General features: G+C 40.9%; 2 protein-coding genes across 8 annotated transcripts in view; both read right to left on the bottom strand.

The window, feature by feature from the left end:
- Positions 1-4,246: 4,246 nt before the first annotated feature.
- LOC132375361 (RNA transcription, translation and transport factor protein-like) lies at positions 4,247-13,966 on the bottom strand. The gene is made up of 2 exons (XM_059940615.1): positions 13,889-13,966; positions 4,247-5,187 (listed from the first exon to the last, which is right to left on the bottom strand). The coding sequence occupies exons 1-2, from the start codon at positions 13,964-13,966 to the stop codon at positions 4,423-4,425; spliced, it is 843 nt and encodes a 280-aa protein (XP_059796598.1). The 3' UTR covers positions 4,247-4,422.
- EFCC1 (EF-hand and coiled-coil domain containing 1) overlaps positions 13,491-14,749 on the bottom strand; it is a 33,169-nt gene continuing 31,910 nt past the window's right edge. For 6 of the 7 annotated variants that reach the window (XM_059937740.1, XM_059937741.1, XM_059937742.1 and 3 more), the window contains one exon: positions 13,491-14,495. In XM_059937740.1, the coding sequence (XP_059793723.1) occupies positions 14,359-14,495 (137 nt within the window). In that variant the 3' untranslated portion in view covers positions 13,491-14,358. The remainder of the gene's footprint in view (positions 14,496-14,749) is intronic. The other variant, XM_059937744.1, reaches the window with a different exon arrangement.

Genomic DNA, 14,749 nt, shown 5'->3' with positions numbered 1-14,749 from the left:
TGCAGAGCACAGGCTCCAGATGCGCAGGCTCAGTAGTTGTGGCTCACGGGCTTAGTTGCTCCACAGAATGTGGGATCTTCCCAGACCAGGGCTCGAACCCGTGTCCCCTGCATTGACAGGCAGATTCTTAACCAATGCGCCACCAGGGAAGCCCAGTGTCATTGATTTTTTTCCTCTATTTTCCTATTTTTAATTTTATTGATTTCTGCTCTAATTTTTATTTTATTGAAGTATAGTTGATTTAAAATATTGTGTTAGTTTCAGGTGTACAGCATAGTGTTTAAGTATTTTTTCAGATTCTATTTCATTATACCTTATAAGATAATATCTTGTAATTATAAGATAATGGGTGTATTCCCTGTGCTATATAGTATATCCTTGTTGCTTATTTGTTTTATATATATGTAGTTTGTATCTGATAATTCCATAATTATCCATAGTTCCATAATTTCTTACCCCCTTCCCTCTCCCCTTTGGTAACTGCAAGTTTATTTTTTATATCTGTGAGTCTGTTTTTGCATATACATTCATTTGTATTATTTTTTAGATTCCAAATATGAGTGATATCATATAGTATGTCTTTCTGTCTTATTTCACTAAGCATAATATTCCCTAGGTCCATCCACGTTGCTGCAAATGGCAGTATTTTGTTTCTTTTTTTTATGGTGGAGTAATATTCCAGTGTGTGTGTGTGTGTGTGTGTGTGTGTGTGTGTGTGCGCGCGCGCGTATCTTAATCCAGTTGGCTGTTCATGGGCACTTAAGTTGCTTCCATGTCTTGGCTGTTGTACATAGTGCTGCAATGAATGTTGGGGTGCATGTATCTTTTCAAATTATTGTTTTCATTGTCTTCAGATATATGCCCAGGAGTGGAATTGCTGGATCATGTGGTAGTTCTAGTTTTAGTTTTTTGAGGAAACTCCATACTATTTTCTATAGTGGCTGCACCAATTTACATTCCCACCAACAGTGTACAAAGGTTCCCTTTCTCCACATCCTTGCCAACATTTGTTTTTTGTGGTCTTTTTGACAGTAGCCATTCTAACAGGTGTGAGATGATATCTCATTGTGGTTTTGATTTGCATTTCTCTGATTAGCAGTGTTGAGCATCTTGTCACATGTCTGTTGGCCATCTGTATGTCTTTGGGAAAATGTCTATTCAGGTCTTCTGCCTATTTTTAAAATTGGGTTTTTAAAAAATTTTGAATTGTTTGAGCTGTTTATATAATTTTGGATATTAATACCTTAATGGTTACATCACTTGCAAATATTTTCTCCCATTCAGTAGGTTATCTTTTCATTTTGTTGATGGTTTTCTTTTCTGTGCAAAAGCTTTTAAGTTGACCTTTTAAACAAAGGTTCCATTTGTTTATTTTTGTTTTGTTTTTTCCTTTGCCTTAGGAGACAGATCCAAAAAATTCCTATGATTTATGTCAGAGTGTCTGCCTGTGTTTTCCTCTAGGAGTTTTATCCCTCTAGGAGTTTTCCTCCAGGAGTTCCAGCCTTGTATTTAAGCCTTTAATCCATTTTGAGTTTATTTTTGTATACGGTGTGAGAAAATATTCTAATTTCATTGTTTTACATGTAGCTGTCCAGTTTTCCCAGCCCACTTATTTTTTTTTTTTTTTTTTTTTAGAAATTCACGTTCTTTTATTTATTTATTTATTTATTTATGACTGTGTTGAGTCTTCGTTTCTGTGCAAGGGCTTTCTCTAGTTGCGGCAAGTGGGGACCACTCTTCATCGCGGTGCGCGGGCCTCTCACCATCGCGGCCTCTCTTGTTGCGGAGCACAGGCTCCAGACGCGCAGGCTCAGTAATTGTGGCTCACGGGCCCAGTTGCTCCGTGGCATGTGGGATCTTCCCAGACCAGGGCTCGAACCCGTGTCCCCTGCATTGGCAGGCAGATTCTCAACCACTGCGCCACCAGGGAAGCCCCCCAGCCCACTTATTGAAGAGATTCTTTCCCCCATTCTAAATTCTTGCCTCCATTGTTGTAGATTAATTGGCCATAGGTGTGTGGGTTTATTTCTGGGCTCTCTATTCTGTTGCATTGATCTATGTGTCTGTTTTTGTACCAATACCATACTGCCTTGATTACTGTAGTTTTGTAGTATAATCTGAATCACAGAGCATGGTACCTCCTCCTCTGTTCTTTCTCAAGATTGTTTCGGCTATTCAGGGTCTTTTGTATTTCCATACAAATGAAAAAAATTTTCTAGTTTTGTGTAAAATGCCACTGGTAATTTTCTAGTTTTGTGAAAAATGCCATTGGTAATTTGATAGAGATTGCATTGAATCTGTAGATTGCCTTGAGTAGTACGGTCATTTTAACAATATTCTTCCAACCATGAACACAGTAAACCTTTTCCATCTGTTTGTGTTGTCTTTGATTTCTTTCATCAGTGTCTTACAGTTTTTTGAGTACAGGCTTTTTGCCTCCTTAGTTAGATTTACTCCTAGGTGTTTTCTTCTTCTTCTTTTTTCTGCTGTGCTGTGTGGCTTGTGGGATCTCAGTTCCCCAACCAGGGATTGAACCCAGGCCACAGCAGTGAAAGCCCAGAATCCTAACCACTAGGCCCCCGGCGAACTCCCTATTTTATTCTTTTTGATGTGATTGTAAATGGAATTGTTTCCTTAATTTCTCTTTCTGATAGTTCATTGTTAGTGTATAGAAATGTAATAGATTTCTGTACATTAACTTTGTATCTACGAATTTACCAAATTCATTGAGCTCTAGTAGTTTTTTTGGTGGCATCTTTAGGATTTTCTGTGTATAGCATCATGTCATCTGCAAACTGTGACAATTTTACCCTTCCTTTCCTTGGATTCCTTTTATTTCTTTTTCTTGTCTGATTGCTGTGGCTAGGTCTTCCAATACTATGTCAACTAAAAGTGGTAGAGTGGGTATCCCTGATCTTAGAGGAAATGCTTTCACCTTTTCACCATTGAGTATATTAACTGTGGGCTTATTGTATATGGCCTTTATTATGTTGAGGTATATTCCCTCTATATCCACTTTCTGGAGAGTTTTTTTTTTTAATCATAAAAGGATGTTGAATTTTCTCAAAAGCTTTTTCTGCGTCTATTGAGATGGTCATATGATTTTTAAATAATTAATTAATTAATTTTGGCTGCATTGGGTCTTCGTTGCTGCACATGGGCTTTCTCTAGTTGTGGCGAGTGGGGGCAACTCTTCCTTGCAGTGTGCAGGTTTCTCTTGTTGTGGAGCACAGGCTCTAGGTGCACAGGCTTCAGTAGATGTGGCACATGGGCTCAGTAGTTGTGGCTTGCAGGCTCCAGAGCACAGGCTCAGCAGTTGTGGCACACAGGCCCAGTTGCTCTGCGGCACATGGGATCTTCCCGGACCAGAGCTCGAACCCATGTCCCCTGTATTGGCAGGCAGATTCTTAACCACTGCACCACCAGGAAAGTCCGATCATACGATTTTTTTATTCTGCAATTTGTTAATGTGGTGTATCACGTTGATATTTTTGTGTGTGGATATTGAAATATCCTTACATCCCTGGGATAAATCCCACCTGATCATGGTGTATGATCCTTTTAATGTATTGTTGGATTCGGTTTGCTAATATTTTGTTGAGGATTTTTTCATCTATGTTCATCAGTGATACTGGCCTATAATTGTCTTTTCTGTGTGTGTGTGTGTGGTTATCTTTGTCTGGTTTTGGTATCAGGGTGATGCTGGCCTCATAGAGTGAATTTGGAAGCATTCCTTCCTCAGCAATTTTTTGGAAAAGTTTGAGAAGGATAGGTGTTTAACTCTTCTCTATATGTTTGGTAGAATTCACCTGTGAAGCCATCTGGTTCTGGACTTTTGTTGGGAGTTTTTTTTCTTTTAATTACTGATTCAGTTTCAGATTTCAGCACTGGTAATTAGTCTGTTCATTTTCTCTATTTCTTCCTGGTTCAGCCTTGGGAGGTTGTACATGTCTAGGAATTTGTGCATTTTTTTCTAGGTTGTCCATTTTATTGGTGTATGGTTGTTTGTAGTAATATCTTATGCTCCTTTGTAGTTCTGTGGTGTAGGTTGTAACTTCTCCTTTTTCATTTCTGATTTTATTGATTTGGGCCCTCTTTCTTCCTTGATGAGTCTGGCTAAAGGTTTATCAATATTTATCTTTTCAAAGAACGAGCTCTTAGTTTCATTGATTTTTTTCTATTTTTTTTTCAGTCTCAGTTTCATTTATTTCCACTCTGATCTTTATGATTTCTTTCTAACTTTAGGTTTTTTTTTTTTCACCTTTCCAACTTTATTGAAGAAAATGCAGTGATGGTAAATCTCTAGAACCTAGTCAATTTTCTGGAATTCTTCCCTTGAAGACATGACATTTCCAAACACATGCCAAAGCGTACATGGTTCCCAACTGTACTAAGTAGGTGAGAAGCTGAAATCCTAAATATTCATCTTCCAACTTTCCCCAGTCTGTGGTCTGTCTTTGGATCAGCAATAATCTCCTGAACAGCTACTATGGCTTCATTAATCTTTGTCTGTAGCTCTCTGAGCTCTTCTATATGCAGCAGTCGCAGAATTTGAGCAGCTTCATTAAGAACTGCGTCTCCTGTGTCAAAACCAAGAATATGCTTGTCTAAAGCAACAGGCAAGCCCTCTTTCATTTGATTCGCTTTAGCAACTGCATCCTGTGTCAGGCTCTCCTGGACCAAAATGCGAATTGCCTTAAGCATTACCAGGTAATCGTCATGACACTGAATCTGAAGAAGGTTAGCCAAAGCCATTACACCAGCCTTAAAATCAGGATTATTTACATCCAAATTGATCAATGGCTCTGCATTTTTAGCTGCATTGTTAGCGTTTTTTGTATTATCAGGTACCAAGTCCTTGTATTTTTCAGCATTATCTCCATATTCAAGTCTAACAGCTAAACCAAGAAGCCAGTCGATTGCTTCTGGTCGATCTTGAATCTTGAAAGGACAGTTAACATCTCTGAGATACTTTTCAAAGAACTTGGGCCAGTCACTGCTGTGGATGTTTCTTAAATTACCTCTGTCTTCAATCTTGTAGTGTCTGATTTTCTGGTCTTCGAGCCAAACAATAAAGTTTCTAAATTCTGTTTCATCTTTGCAGTTGAAGCCGGCAGGGTTGTGGTAGTCGAGGGCCGTCAGCTTGCGTCGGAACGTGGTGCCCACTGCTTGCTCCGGTCCCCTGGGCTGCGGCCAGGAGAGGAGAGGCGAGCTAACTTTAGGTTTTGTTCTCCTTTTTCTAGTTCCTCTAGGTATAAAGTTAGGATGGTTGGTTTGAGATTTTTCTTTTTCCTAAGATAGGCTTGTATCGCTATAAACTTCCCTCTCTGAATTGCTTTTGCTGTGTTCCATAGATTTTTTTTTAACATCTTTATTGGAGTTCCATAGATTTTGTGGGGGGGGATCATTGTGTTTTCATTTGTCTCCAAGTAGTTTTTATTTCCTCTTTGACTTTTTTTTTCAGTGATTCATTGGTTGTTTAGTAGCATATTGTTTAGCCTCCACATGTTCGTGATTTTTTGCAGTTTTTTCCCTTGCAGTTGATTTCTTAGCTTTTGTGGTCAGAAAAGATGTGTGATACAACTTCAGGTTTTTAAAATTTGATGAGGTTTGTTTTGTGGCCTAGCAAGTAATCTATCAGTGAGAATGTTCTATGTGCACGTGATAAGAAGTATATTCTGCTGTTTTTGTATGGAATGATCTACACATTCTCTTAAGTCCATCTGTTCTAATGTGTCATTTAAGGCTAGTGTTTCCTTATTGATTTTTTTCTGTCTGGATGATCTGTCCATTGATGTAAGTGGGGTGTTAAAATTCCCTACTATTATTCTGTTACTGTCAATTTCTCCGTTTATGTCTGTTAATATTTGCTTTATGTATTTAGGCACTCCTATGTTGGGTGCATATTTACAGTTGTTATATCTTCTCGGATTGATCCCTTGATCATTATGTAATGTCCTTTTTTGTCTCTTCTTGCAGTCTTTGTTTTAAAATCTATTTTGTCTGATGTAAGTATTGCTATCCCAACTTTCTTCTGATTTCCATTTGCATGGAATGTCTTTTTTCTTCCCCTCACTTTCAGTCTGTGTGTCTCTTTAGATCTGAAGTGAGTCCCTTGTAGGCAGCATATATACGTTTTTATATCCATTCAGCCACTCTGTCTTTTGATTGGAGCATTTAGTTCATTTACATTTGAAGTAATTTTTGATGGGCATGTAATTATTGACACTTTGTTTAATTGTTTTGGGGTTTTTGTTCCCTCATTCTTCTCTTCCCTTATGATATGATGACTATCTTTAGTGTTGTATTTAGATGCCTTTCTCTTTTTGTGCGTGTATCTATTATAGATTTTTAGTTTGAGGTTACCATGAGGTTTATACATAGCAATCTATATATGTGTGATTATTTTAAGTTGCTGACCTTTTAATTTCAAACACATTTTAACATCCCTGCATTTGTACTCCCCTCGCCTCATAATTACTGTGATTTTTTTTTTTTTTTTTTTTTTTTTGGCCTTGCTGCATGGCATGTGGGATCTTAGTTCCCGGACCAGGGATGGAGCTTGCGCCCCCTGTCTTGGAAGCGTGGAGTCTTAACCACTGGACCACCAGAGAACTCCCACTGTGATGTTTTTGACATCACATTTTACGTGTTTTTGTGTATCCCTTAACTGCTTACTGTGGATATAGATTTTACTACTTTTGTCTTTTAACCTTCCTACTAGCTTTGTATGTGGTTGATTTACTACCTTTAGTGTATATTTGCTTTACCAATGAGTTTTTTCCTTTCATAATTTTCATGTTTATAGTTGTGGCCTCTTCTTTTTTGCTTAGAGAAGTCTCTTGAACATTTCTTGTAAAGCTGGTTGGGTGGTGCTGTAAAACTTTTGATCTCTCCCTCAAATCTGAATGAGAGTCTTGCCAGGTAAAGCATTCTTTTTTTGTTTGTTTGTTTGTTTTTTTATACTGCAGGTTCTTATGAGTCATCACTTTTATACACATCAGTGTATACATGTCAATCCCAATCGCCCAATTCAGCACACCACCATCCCCACCCCACCACAGTTTTCCCCCCTTGGTGTCCATATGTCTGTTCTCTACATCTGTGTCTCAACTTCTGCCCTACAAACCAGCTCATCTGTACCAATTTTCTAGGTTCCACATACATGCGTTAATATACGATATTTGTTTTTCTCTTTCTGACTTACTTCACTCTGTATGACAGTCTCTAGATCCATCCACGTCTCAACAAATGACTCAATTTCGTTCCTTTTTATGGCTGAGTAATATTCCATTGTATATATGTACCACACCTTCTTTATCCATTCGTCTGTCGATGGGCATTTAGGTTGCTTCCATGACCTGGCTATTGTAAATAGTGCTGCAATGAACATTGGGGTGCATGTGTCTTTTTGAATTATGGTTTTCTCTGGGTATATGCCCAGTAGTGGGATTGCTGGATCATATGGTAATTCTATTTTTAGTTTTTTAAGGAACCTCCATACTGTTCTCCATAGTGGCTGTATCAATTTACATTCCCACCAACAGTGCAAGAGGGTTCCCTTTTCTCCACACCCTCTCCAGCATTTGTTGTTTGTAGATTTTCTGATGATGCCCATTCTAACTGGTGTGAGGTGATACCTCACTGTAGTTTTGATTTGCATTTCTCTAATAATTAGTGATGTTGAGCATCTTTTCATGTGCTTCTTGGCCATCTGTATGTCTTCTTTGGAGAAATGTCTATTTAGGTCTTCTGCCCATTTTTGGATTGGGTTGTTTGTTTCTTTAATATTAAGCTGAATGAGCTGTTTATGTATTTTGGAGATTAATCCTTTGTCCGTTGATTCATTTGCAAATATTTTCTCCCATTCTGAGGGTTGTCGTTTCATCTTGTTAATGGTTTCCTTTGCTGTGCAAAAGCTTTGAAGTTTCATTAGGTCCCATTTGTTTATTTTTGTTTTTATTTTCATTACTCTAGGAGGTGGATCAAAAAAGATCTTGCTGTGATTTATGTCAAAAAGCGTTCTTCCTATGTTTTCCTCTAAGAGTTTTATAGTGTCCGGTCTTACATTTAGGTCTCTAATCCATTTTGAGTTTATTTTTGTGTATGGTGTTAGGGAGTGTTCTAATTTCATTCTTTTACATGTAGCTGTCCAGTTTTCCCAGCACCACTTATTGAAGACACTGTCTTTTCTCCATTGTATATCTTTGCCTCCTTTGTCATAGATTAGTTGACTATAGGTGCGTGGGTTTATCTCTGGGCTTTCTATCTTGTTCCATTGATCTATGTTTCTGGTTTTGTGCCAGTACCATATTGTCTTGATTACTGTAGCTTTGTAGTATAGTCTGAAGTCAGGGAGTCTGATTCCTCCAGCTCCACTTTTTTCCCTCAAGACTGCTTTGGCTATTCGGGGTCTTTTGTGTCTTCATACAAATTTTAAGATGATTTGTTCTAGTTCTGTAAAAAATGCCATTGGTAATTTGATAGGGATTGCATTGAATCTGTAGATTGCTTTGGGTAGTATAGTCAATTTCACAATATTGATTCTTCCAATCCAAGAACATGATATGTCTCTCCATCTGTTGGTATCATCTTTAATTTCTTTTATCAGTGTCTTATAGTTTTCTGCATAAAGGTCTTTTGGCTTCCTAGGTAGGTTTATTCCTAGGTATTTTATTCTTTTTGTTGCAATGGTAAATGGGAGCGTTTCCATAATTTCTCTTTCAGATTTTTCATCATTAGTGTCTAGGAATGCAAGAGATTTCTGTGCATTAATTTTGTATCCTGCAACTTTACCAAATTCATTGATTAGCTTTAGTAGTTTTCTGGTGGCATCTTTAGGATTCTCTATGTATAGTATCATGTCATCTGCAGACAGTGACAGTTTTACTTCTTCTTTTCCAATTTGTATTCCTTTTATTTCTTCTTCTTCTCTGATTGCCATGGCTAGGACTTCCAAAACTATGTTGAATAATAGTGGTGAGAGTGGACATCCTTGTCTCGTTCCTGATCTTAGAGGAAATGCTTTCAGTTTTTCGCCATTGAGAATGATGTTTGCTGTGGGTTTGTCGTATATGGCCTTTATTATGTTGAGGTAGGTTCCCTCTATGCCCACTTTCTGGAGAGTTTTTATCATAAATGGGTGTTGAATTTTGTCAAAAGCTTTTTCTGCATCTATTGAGATGATCATATGATTTTTATTCTTCAATTTGTTAATATGGTGTATCACATTGATTGATTTGCATATATTGAAGAATCCTTGTTGCATCCCTGGGATAAATCCCACTTGATCGTGGTGTATGATCCTTTTAATGTGTTGTTGGATTCTGTTTGCTAGTATTTTGTTGAGGATTTTTGCATCTATATTCATCAGTGATATTGGTCTGTAATTTTCTTTTTTTGTAGTGTCTTTGTCTGGTTTTGGTATCAGGGTGATGGCGGCCTCATAGAATGAGTTTGGGAGTGTTCCTTCCTCTGCAATTTTTTGGAAGAGTTTGAGAAGGATGGGTGTTAGCTCTTCTCTAAATGTTTGATAGAATTCACCTGTGAAGCCATCTTGTCCTGGACTTTTGTTTGTGGGAAGATTTTTAATCACAGTTTCAATTTCATTACTTGTGATTGGTCTGTTCATATTTTCTGTTTCTTCCTGATTCAGTCTGGGAAGGTTATACCTTTCTAAGAATTTGTCCATTTCTTCCAGGTTGTCCATTTTATTGGCATAAAGTTGCGTGTAGTAGTCTCTTAGGATGCTTTGTATTTCTGCGGTGTCTGTTGTAACTTCTCCTTTTTCATTTCTGATTTTATTGATTTGAGTCCTCTCCCTCTTTTTCTTGATGAGTCTGGCTAATGGCTTATCAATTTTCTTTATCTTCTCAAAGAACCAACTTTTAGTTTTATTGATCTTTGCTATTGTTTTCTTTGTTTCTATTTCATTTATTTCTGCTCTGATCTTTATGATTTCTTTCCTTCTGCTAACTTTGGGTTTTGTTTGTTCTTCTTTCTCTAGTTTCTTTAGGTGTAAGGTTAGATTGTTTATTTGAGATTTTTCTTGTTTCTTTAGGTAGGGTTGTATAGCTATAAACTTCCCTCTTAGAACCGCTTTTGCTGCATCCCATAGGTTTTGGGTCGTCGTGTTTTCATTGTCATTTGTCTCTAGGTATGTTTTTATTTCCTCTTTGATTTTTCAGTGATCTCTTGGTTATTTAGTAACGTATTGTTTAGCCTCCATGTGTTTGTCCTTTTTACGTTTTTTTCCCCGTAATTCATTTCTAATCTCATAGCGTTGTGGTCAGAAAAGATGCTTGATATGATTTCAATTTTCTTAAATTTACTGAGGCTTGATTTGTGACCCAAGATGTGATCTATCCTGGAGAATGTTCCATGCGCACTTGAGAAGAACGTGTAATCTGCTGTTTTTGGATGGAATGTCCTATATATATCAATTAAATCTATCTGGTCTATTGTGTCATTTAAAGCTTCTGTTTCCTTATTTATTTTCATTTTGGATGATCTGTCCATTGGTGTAAGTGAGGTGTTAAAGTCCCCCACTATTATTGTGTTACTGTCGATTTCCTCTTTTATAGCTGTTAGCAGTTGCCTTATGTATTGAGGTGCTCCTATGTTGGGTGCATATATATTTATAATTGTTATATCTTCTTCTTGGATTGATCCCTGGATCATTATGTAGTGTCCTTCCTTGTCTCTTGTAACATTCTTTATTTTAAAGTCTATTTTATCTGATATGAGTATAGCTACTCCAGCTTTCTTTTGATTTCCATTTGCATGGAATATCTTTTTCCATCCCCTCACTTTCAGTCTGTATGTGTCCCTAGGTCTAAAGTGGGTCTCTTGTAGACAGCATATATATGGGTCTTGTTTTTGTATCCATTCAGCCAGTCTATGTCTTTTGGTTGGGGCATTTAATCCATTCACGTTTAAGGTAATTATAGATATGTATGTTCCTATGACCATTTTCTTAATTGTTTTGGGTTTGTTTTTGTAGGTCCTTTTCTTCTCTTGTGTTTCCCACTTAGAGAAGTTCCTTTAGCATTTGTTGTAGAGCTGGTTTTGTGGTGCTGAATTCTCTTAGCTTTTGCTTGTCTGTAAAGCTTTTGATTTCTCCATCAAATCTAAATGAGATCCTTGCCGGGTAGAGTAATCTTGGTTGTAGGTTCTTCCCTTTCATCACTTTAAGTATATCATGCCACTCCCTTCTGGCTTGTAGAGTTTCTGCTGAGAAATCAGCTGTTAACCTTATGGGAGTTCCCTTGTAGGTTATTTGTTGTTTTTCCCTTGCTGCTTTCAATAAGTTTTCTTTGTCTTTAATTTTTGCCACTTTGATTACTATGTGTCTCGGCGTGTTTCTCCTTGGGTTTATCCTGTATGGGACTCGCTGCACTTCCTGGACTTGGGTGGCTATTTCCTTTCCCATGTTAGGGAAGTTTTCGACTATAATCTCTTCAAATATTTTCTCTGGTCCTTTCTCTCTCTCTTCTCCTTCTGGGACCCCTATAATGCGAATGTTGTTGCGTTTAATGTTGTCCCAGAGGTCTCTTAGGCTGTCTTCATTTCTTTTCATTCTTTTTTCTTTAGTCTGTTCCGCAGCAGTGAATTCCACCATTCTGTCTTCCAGATGACTTATCCGTTCTTCTGCCTCAGTTATTCTGCTATCGATTCCTTCTAGTGTAGTTTTCATTTCAGTTATTGTATTGGTCATCTCTGTTTGTTTGTTCTTTAATTCTTCTAGGTCTTTGTTAATCATTTCTTGCATCTTCTCAGTCTTTGCCTCCATTCTTATTCCGAGGTCCTGGATCATCTTCACTATCATTATTCTGAATTCTTTTTCTGGAAGGTTGCCTATCTCCACTTCATTTAGTTGTTTTTCTGGGGTTTTTTCTTGTTCCTTCATCTGGTACATAGCCCTCTGCCTTTTCATCTTCTCTATCTTTCGGTAACTGTGGTTTTTGGTCCACAGGCTGCAGGATTATAGTTTTTCTTGCTTCTGTTGTCTGCCCTCTGGTGGTTGAGGCTATCTGAGAGGCTTGATGGGAGGCTCTGGTCTACCTTGAACTCTTTCTTGGGGAGATTGCCTATCTCCGCTTCACTTAACTCTTCTGGGGTTTTATGTTATTCCTTCATTTGGAACACATTCCTCTGTCACCTCATTTTGCCTAATTTGCTATTTTTATTTCTATGTATCTGGTAGGTTGGTTACATTACCCAGCTTTGGAGAAGCGGCCTTTTGTAGGAGATGTCCTCCTATGTGTCCCAGCAGTGCACTCTTCTCCAGCCAGGCTATATGCCATAGGGTGTCCCCTATGTGGACTGCATAGGTCCTTCTGTTGTGGCAGGCTGACTACTGTGGGTGGTCTGGTGGGCGTGGCTGGCCCTGGTACAGTTGGTTGCCTTTTTTTAAAAAATAATATTAGCATTAGCTGGATACGTGGTTTCCCAGCTATAGATGATATTTCCCAGCATCCGTTGCAGCTAGGTATGGCCAATGGGATGAGAGTAGAGGAGATGTGAGCCAGAGTGCCTGACCCTTCCCTTCCTCTCTCCTCCTTCCTGTGGAGGGCAGATGCAATGCTGGTGAATTGGCTTCCACCATGCAAAGGAGGATGACACCCTAGGGCAAGGCAGAGCAACAAAGTGGAAGGAACCTTGATCCCTGGGTGACTCCATGGAGCAGAGCTGCTCTGTCAACCAGGGCCACTCACCTCTGGACTGTTACAGGAGAGAGAGTTCTATCCTGTTTGACCCAGAGTATATCGGGATCTCTTTTATCAGGGTGGTTTAGCCTGTACCATAACTAATCCAGACCCCAAGCCGGGGGTTTCCTAGCCAGAGACAGCTGGAAGTGGTAGGAATTGTGTGAGGTTAGAAAACAGGCCTCAGTCCAGTCTTGGATGCTGATGTGCTGTGTGATGCTGGGTAGCTCATCCACCCTCTCTGGGCGCCTCTACATCCTAGTCCACATTATAAACTTGCCTCCAATGAGATGAGGTTTCGTACAAGACACGAGGCTGGGCTTTGTCCTCCAGCCCTCCCTGTGGCTCCTGCCCGGGAGTGCCTGCTGGTCCCGGGCTCCCCTGATCTCCCTCCCCCACGGTTCCCCTTCTGTGTCCCCATGACTCTGCTCCAGCCCCCTGGCGACCCCTTGCTCCCAGAGTCCTGTAGCCTCCTGTCTCCTCCCCTCTGCTCCACCCCCTGGGAGGCAGATCAGAACCCGCCAGGGCCCCCATTGCCTGGGGGATGGAGTCCTAAACCCTCGTCTGTCGTCAAGGCCCCCCTGACCTGCCCCGTCCCTGCCAGGCGCCCCCGTCCCTGCCAGGCATCTGCCCTCGTCCTGCCGTCTGTAGTGCTTCATCCTCCTTGGCTCGAACTGATCCCTCTCGGCTGAGCTCTCAGAAACCTCTCTTCTTTTTTTTTTTTTTTTTAATAAAAATATTATCAAACCATTACCTTTGATAATTGACTTTATTTGTGGAGTTTTTTGTATACACAAAAATTTTAAGTTTCGTATATTCACATGTGCCTTCACTTTCTTACATAGCTTTGGGGTTTGCAGTTTTAATTAAGAACCCTCTCTCCTACCTCAGGGTAGCCCGGATTTCAGCCGCGTTGCACTACTTGCCAACGTATCTGTCTCCCCTACGAGAGTTTAAGGTAGATGAGACCAGGCAGCTTGTCCTCCTCCTTCCTGTGACCCCATGAGGCCTGGTACCTACTGTGTGCTCAGGAAAGAGGGGCTCTGGGTTCTGTACTAATGGGGGCCCTTTCTGGCACCACGCTTTTGCTCTCGCTGTTACCTCACGTGAAATGCCCTCCCCTCCTCTCTGCCTATCTAAATCCTGTCCCTCTTCTAGAGCTAGTTCAAGGCCAGCTCCACCAGGAAGCCTGCCGTGATCACGCTGCCCCGCTTGGAGTTCCCCGAGCCCTGCCTGGCCTTCCACAATTCCTGAGGCATGAGTAGTTTCCCCGGTGGACCGGGGGACACAGAGTCCCTGCGGCAGGCATGCTGTGGGGAGGAAGGGGAGGAGACCCTGGGAGCCCAGGGAAGGGATTCTGGACTGGACCTGGCAGAAGAGTGTGCAGCTCCACTTCAAGGGCAGGGGAGACTGCAGCAGGTACAGGCTGATCCAGCAACCGTAGGGCAGTGTGGACCCTGGCAGCAGGAATGCAGGGGCTGCAAGGGAATCTGGGAGGAACCCAAGGAAGGGATGGCTGCCGGGCTCTGAACTTGGGCCAGTCTCAGAAGGAGCCTGCACCTCCAGGGTTCTGAGGATGTGATGGTGGCCAGGCTGTTCCTCGAGGCTGGTCTGACGGTGGCCAGGCTGCCCACAGACTGGGCTAGCAACCTCAGCAGGAGACGAGGAGGGAGTTGCTGAGTGCTGGAGCTGCAGAGGCTGGTGCCGAGGGCTCTGTGCGCAGGAGCTCACAGCCAGCCAAGGCTCGGTGCAGGGCAGCCAGCATGGCTGAGGGGCCACACGTCCCCTCTGGAAAGAAAGAGTGGGCAGCAGAGCGGGTCAGTCTGCTCCCTCTGGCCCACAGAGCTGCTCCCCCTCCTCCCTGGGCCCTCCCCAGCCGTGTTCAGCTGTACCCCCCTCTTGCTCCTCCCAGTGAGGACCCTGGGGAAGGGACCTTCTAATGCACAGTTTCTGACCTCCTCCTTGGTGCCAGGGACCATTCAGGGCACTGGACATACCCGACCCCTGCCCAGCGGTGCCCAGTGAGGCCAGCGAGCAAATGC

The sequence above is a fragment of the Balaenoptera ricei genome, chromosome 11, assembly GCF_028023285.1.
Source record: "Balaenoptera ricei isolate mBalRic1 chromosome 11, mBalRic1.hap2, whole genome shotgun sequence".
Taxonomy (NCBI): domain Eukaryota; kingdom Metazoa; phylum Chordata; class Mammalia; order Artiodactyla; family Balaenopteridae; genus Balaenoptera; species Balaenoptera ricei.
This window is presented reverse-complemented; position numbering and strand designations above follow the sequence as displayed.

Bases quoted from the DNA above. Each gene is read 5' to 3' on its own strand.
- LOC132375361 (XM_059940615.1), bottom strand. From the start codon at position 13,966: ATGCCTCAGGAATTGTGGAAGGCCAGGCAGGGCTCGGGGAACTCCAAG. The intron at 5,188-13,888 runs GTGGAGCTGGCC...TCCTGGCCGCAG, and splicing joins TGATCACGGCAGGCTTCCTG to CCCAGGGGACCGGAGCAAGC.